Raw genomic sequence first — 6321 nt, 5'->3', positions numbered from 1 at the left:
TCAACCACTGCAGATCTGTTGGTAAGGCCACCAAAAACTCCAAGAGAATCAAACCCACCCCACCTTCTGTAGTTGGAACACTTTACCGGTCACAGTACATCGTTCACTGCAATGGATTCTTTTTACAACAAGATAGAAGCATGCAAGTACCCTCTTTAACTGGATGTGTAGAGTCACTAATTTTATATACTAGGTGATCTGCTTGAGGCCGTCATAACTGCTAGGACAACGAAGGGTCCAAAGGTTGTACAATTGGCGTATTTTAATTCGGTGAGCAGTGGTATAGTGTTATAGATTATCTGAGATATACTCACACCCCAATAACAGGTGGATGGAATGTCTGATTTATGCTCAGTAACAGAGGTGGACAAACCAAGATGTTGGAAGCTCACAAAGACCAACATTGACGACAACAGCCAAGAAGAAGTCGTACTGCGCATACAGGGTATTGTTTGCAATGCAAGTCTTCCACCATGATTGAAAACATTTACGACATACAGCACATTTTTGAGTGATCACTACCCCACAACACCATGGATGCATGGGTTCCTAGTTATTATGAAACATTCAAAGTATTGGATATGGGCAACCGCTATTTCACAGACCGACGTGATATAAACGGTGACACTCCTATTTCCTTTGGCACTGAGATTGACCCACACAATATACTTACGAACACATTGTCCAATGAATTTGTTCACCTCCTGGAAAATAAGGTTGATTATTATGAAGCACAACAAGGAACCAATAATATTATACGGTAAGCAATGGAGCGCTCAAATGATTCAAATTTGACTAATACCTCACAGATACTATGAAATCAACCCAATGAAGATACGTCCAGGAGATGTTGTGGAAGTGCAGGTATCATTCATTGCAATACCGCTCAAGCAACAAAGATACAAACTACTGGTGGTGCTATGTGCTATCACTCTACTAGATTGCAGTCCACTATGAGTAAGCTAATTCAGCCAAAGTACACAATGCTAACTGACAGAAAACAGAATGCAAGTATTGCATGTCGCATGAGTGGAGGTGCAGAACCCCGTCAAGCAAGCCAATTGCTGAAGAGAAGGATTGGTTATGAAGAGGATGAGGAGCATGACACTGGAGAGAAGTTAAGCAAGATGCACCTGGACTGAAGGGTGCAACAAATGAGTCATGCGCTGGTAGTCTATAATGTCATATGTTTTCCTAATACTAACATTCTGTCGATTAGTGTATCTGGCATTGACATTGAAAACAAACATGTGCAAAGGGAACTACCGCGCACGCGGTAGTTCAGTTTGCATGTATGATGATCATTGTTTGTATTGAATCTTACCGCCAAATTATGACATAAGTATCTGGCATCGGCATTGAAAACAAACATGTGCAAATGGAACTACCATGCGCATGGTAGTTCAGTTAGCATGTAAGATGATCATTGTTTGTATTGAATCTTACCGCCAAATTATGACGTAAGATCAGGCTCATCTGATCTCTAGCTGGGGCCGGTAATCTTGTTTGTATCTATTTCCAGCTGGGTAAAACTATTTGTATTTCTTTCAAAAAATGTGACATCACTGGGTTCAACTTCAACATACACCATCTTGAACCAGAATCTGAGCCATCACCAACAGATTCCGCAGTCTGTAAACCCCTGCGCCTACAGCACAGCACTTGCTGGCACTCATTCCATACTACACCTTAAAAAAAAAAGTTGATCACAAGTAAGCCAGCTAATCTACTACCATATTGAACTGACAAACAATTAGAAAAGGGAATGCAAGTCACCGTCCCATTTGACATCTTACAAAATACCGTCTTGGACCAGCTTACACTTGCTGAAGATTGGAAAACACTGTCCTCCATGTCCCAAACATGCCGATTGTTGGTTCAACCATCGCAAAGATGTCTTTTTACAACAATTTCTGTTGTGGGGCCCTCAGTTCAACACCTTTCCAAACTTTTACATGCCAGTCCACACATCACCCAATATATATACCACCTTCGTTATCATTTGGATGACTCTGACTGGGACATGCAGACAGGCCTGATGCAGCAGTTTCTCTCGCTAAAGAGTTTCAAGCTTACAGGAGGATATCCAATAAGAAACTGGAACACCATCCCAGAAGGGCTATGGACTGAATTTATTCGCGTCTTTTCCTCACCAAACCTCACAACCCTCGCGCTCTCTCAATTCCGATACTTTCCAGTTACCACCTTTGCACACTGTCACAACATCAGGCGTCTGAAACTTCACAACCTTCACATAAACTTCACTCCCCATGCTGGAGTCAAGAGGTTTGTCAGAAGACCCATCCCAAAGCCAACCATACTGTATATTGCACAGAATGACTCATTCATGTTTCCATGTTTATTCAAGGCTAAATGGAATGACACAAGTCCCATAATGGATTTATCTTCTGTCCATGTATTGCACCTTCATTATTCAGCATCAATACCAGGCAATGTCCTACATGATTGGAAACCAAACATTGAAATTCTTGCCATAACCAGTGTGTCACTACATTATATTTAAGGAACAATATTAATTAAATGCAGCCATGCGCCATCTGGAAAGTTTCTGCAATACCATGTTGGTGACCAGCATACGTGTCCTGATATGTGATGACAGAGGCAACTTCAGCAAAGTCAGTAAGAGCTTGGTCAGGTGGCGATCAGCTGGAGGGTGGAAACTCGAAGAACTTTTTCTTGTGATGAGACCAGATGATGGCAAGTGTCTCGATTGGCAAAATTTGCAAACTATGCTGAACGAAAGACATTTTCCACTTCTACGTTGGGTAAACATTGTCCAAGTAGGAGGACAGAAAGTCAGCCTTACTGAACTACCATGGGTAGTTGATTTGACTAACATTTTGATACACTTTGTTGACTGTCAAACAACTCCTCAAAATTACTCAACATACTTACCAGCCAACTACATTTAAAGTGAGCTGTTGTCTACATTATGAGACAGGCTTAACATTCTAAGTTGATCTAAGAACCAGACTGCAACTAAGAGTGAGGACATACACAACATCATTGAAGCTAGCTCAAAATACTTCTATGATATGTCTACATTTCCTAGTACTGTCTGCCAATCAAGTTCAACAAATGCATGGCTGTCTACAGCACTACAGGACCAATTCAAATAGACAAAACCTTGTACTGTGTACCATCAACTACAAAGATGATGATGGAAGCATACAAATAGCTTGAGTGCCTGAAACCCTGAAACCCTGAAACCCTGAATGTGGGAAACCATCAATTTTTGTGGGAAAAAGGCAAAGTTCAGCGTTAGAACGCTGAAAAATTCCTTGAGATCAAGGGTAATAAACGAGTCTCTTTGTAAACTCAGAGGACTCATAATACTTTTGGAAATTGTCATGCATTTTTGACCAATATCTCAAAGAGCAAGAAGGCTGGTCTGATGATATAGTCACATTGCATAATATGATAATATTTTTATATAGTTGTCTTAATTTTCCATATTTGGATATGGACCCTGAACACTGGACACAGCCCCTCATACATCATGGCAACAAAAAAAGTATCATTTTAATTTTTTACTCATTTTTTTCTGATTTGCTAGCCATTTTTCTTACTTTGTTATATATTTAGATATGGACCCTGAACCCTGAACACAGCCTCCCCAACTTACTAAGCAATATTCAGATTTTTTACATATTTTTTGCCATTTTTCTTGCCATTTTTCCTGATTTTATGGCTACTTTTCTGTTTAAGAGAAAAGGTTCCTGCGGTGATGAAAGGTAAATCAATCAATGAATGAAAAATTTGCCTAAGTCCTCAGTTGATAAAGAATGAGTCTTACTTGTAAACTCGTAAGGACTCATAACAGGTGTTCCATGAGTAAAGCGTAAATCGTTAGTGCTCACTAACACTATGTAAATCTGGCAAGACCTTGTAAGCCTTGATCAACGGAGTGAGCAAAGGTGTGATGACTTTTGTAGAACTAAGGATCAGCTCGAAGGATCAGCAAGCATCTCCTAGTGAAGGTTGTGCATGTCACAGAAATCTGCAAGTACAACCTTTGCTACTTTCTAGGAAATCCACAGGAAGTTGGAGCACAGGCACAAAGTCTAGTTCCAGAAGTCCTAGACAATGATAGTCGAGTTCTGGCATCTGTTCTCTCGAAGTAGGATGTCAGCAAGGAGACTCTTAACAACACTACTTACCTTTCATTAGGTAGTACAATAGAACACCTCAAGCCAATGCGAGTAGCAGTGGTAGTGATGGAAAAAAGAGTAGTATTTGTATGTGTATGTATGATGTATATAAGTGAAGATTGTAAACAATGACTAAGCCTAAAAACAATGACTAAGCCTAAGTCAGGTGAGCAAGAAGGGTAAGTGGAAAATATAATAGTACTGGAGTCAAATCCATGGGAGTTGAATCGAGGTCTTTACCATCCCCCATGAGTTCTGGCAGATTCCAGCGGATTCCAAATGGAAATTCCAACAGAATCTGACGGAATCTGGTGGAAAGAGTCAGAATCCAGGAGCCTCCCAGAACAGTTTCCATTGGAATCCACATTCCACTTAAGTTCCAAAGGATTCCGTTGGAATTCTGAAGAAATGCAGTGATTACAGTTGTTATTATAATATAAAAAATAATGACATGAGCAAGGATTGAACCATAGCCTCAGCAGACATCACATGACTAAAGAAGAGCATGCTTTAAGCACCACTGAGCCATAGAACCATTATAAGCTGAAGAATTATTACTTTATACAAGTGGCTCTCAGCTGCACCTTCCCAAACGAGCCTCAGCAAACGCTGACGCTCAATTTAGTGCCATCAACAAACCCTCAACCCTCTTCTTCCTCAACTACAACCATCCTCCACGACGACCCCCCCCCCCTCCTCACCACATCACCTACGATGGATGACAACAACCACGGACGACAACAACCATGGACAACACGACACGACCACCGAATGGTGAATGCGGCCCACCATCAGCACCCATGCACCCACAAATGCCCACAATGGCCCATCACCACCCCCCACCAATGGCAACGAGGAGCCACCAGCACCAGCACCACCCGCTAACGTCAACGACGGCCCACCAGCAGCAACCACCGCCATCCACGAGATGACCAGAACAGCACAGTAACACCACGTCACCAGTCCCCGCAAACGAACGAGCGCCCACCGGATCGTGACGACAACAATGTGGCACGTCAGTGGACGTGCCTCCTCATCTGACAGTGATGACGCATAGTGATTGTCACGGGTTTAGCAACCCATGCGGGTTACGGGTAAGGGTACACTTGGGTAAGGGTACAGGTTTGATATTCCCAACCCTCACCAAACCCGTACCCGTGGCAGGGGTTAGCGGGTACCCATAGCAATACCCGTCATGTTATTTGGTCAGTGTTTGTGCAGCAATAAGATCGAAAAAATACTAATTTATTGCTGCCAAGTTATGCATAAGGGATACCTGAACAATTTGTAAGGTATTTTATCCCCTGCAAGTCACACTGGGAGAAGGGAAGTTTTTTGTATTTGGTTTTGTATTTTTATGAGGGTGTATCATTTTAAATTAATGAAATATTCTACACACATGTAAGTAAGAACAAGTATATACCAGGGGGTTAACTATACAAGGGGGGTGTAGCTACGGCGTAAATATGGCATGGGCAGAGGGGAGTGCAGAAGGAAAGAAAAGAGAGGCGAAAGAAGCTGATCAGAGGCGCTATATATACAAGGCACTTTAGGGCGGGTTCAGAATCAGAGCAAACCCGCCCTAAAGTGCCTTGTACACACAGCGCTTCTGCTTCTTTCGTGTCTCTTTTTGTCTTCCTCATCCGTTATTCCATCTTAGCCCCCCATATGTATCAGGACACGGGACAACGACGTTACGAGGACACGGTGAGTACCCTCTGTCCCACGTTCATCCTAACCCACCTCACTGAGACAGGAAAACAATGGAATGACAACATCGGATGACAACGATGCGACGGGAAGGACATGGGATGACGACGTGACGAGGAGTTGAGGACACGGGACACAGACACGACGAATGAGGACATGGGGACCATGGGACAACGACGACTGCTCCAACCATGCACACCCCAACAACGATGCAGATGCAGGCGCTACGTCGTGTCAGCGAGGCGGCAACCATACCATGCAACCACAGCGACACGACGACGACACCACAGCGACACCATGACGACACCACAGCGACGCAACGACGACGCCACAGCAACACGACGATTGACACCACAGCAACACGACGACGACATTACAGTGACGCAACGACGACAGACACCACAGTGATGCGACGACGACAGACACCACAGCGACGCGA

At 43.2% G+C, this 6321-nt stretch overlaps 1 protein-coding gene across 1 annotated transcript in view; it reads right to left on the bottom strand.

The window, feature by feature from the left end:
- LACBIDRAFT_335595 (uncharacterized protein) overlaps positions 1–681 on the bottom strand; it is a gene marked incomplete at both ends in the record, with an annotated part of 1050 nt that extends 369 nt beyond the window's left edge. The window contains 5 exons of the mRNA XM_001890462.1: positions 6–80; positions 315–340; positions 393–432; positions 606–645; positions 674–681. Of these exons, the coding sequence (XP_001890497.1) occupies positions 6–80; positions 315–340; positions 393–432; positions 606–645; positions 674–681 (189 nt within the window). The remainder of the gene's footprint in view (positions 1–5; positions 81–314; positions 341–392; positions 433–605; positions 646–673) is intronic.
- Between the last annotated feature and the right edge of the window lie 5640 nt (positions 682–6321).

The sequence above is a fragment of the Laccaria bicolor genome, genomic scaffold (genome assembly GCF_000143565.1).
Source record: "Laccaria bicolor S238N-H82 LACBIscaffold_99 genomic scaffold, whole genome shotgun sequence".
In the NCBI taxonomy this organism is placed as follows: Eukaryota; Fungi; Basidiomycota; class Agaricomycetes; order Agaricales; family Hydnangiaceae; genus Laccaria; species Laccaria bicolor.
The sequence above is the reverse complement of the archived record's forward strand: the minus strand, read 5'-3'. Positions and strand labels throughout refer to the sequence as shown.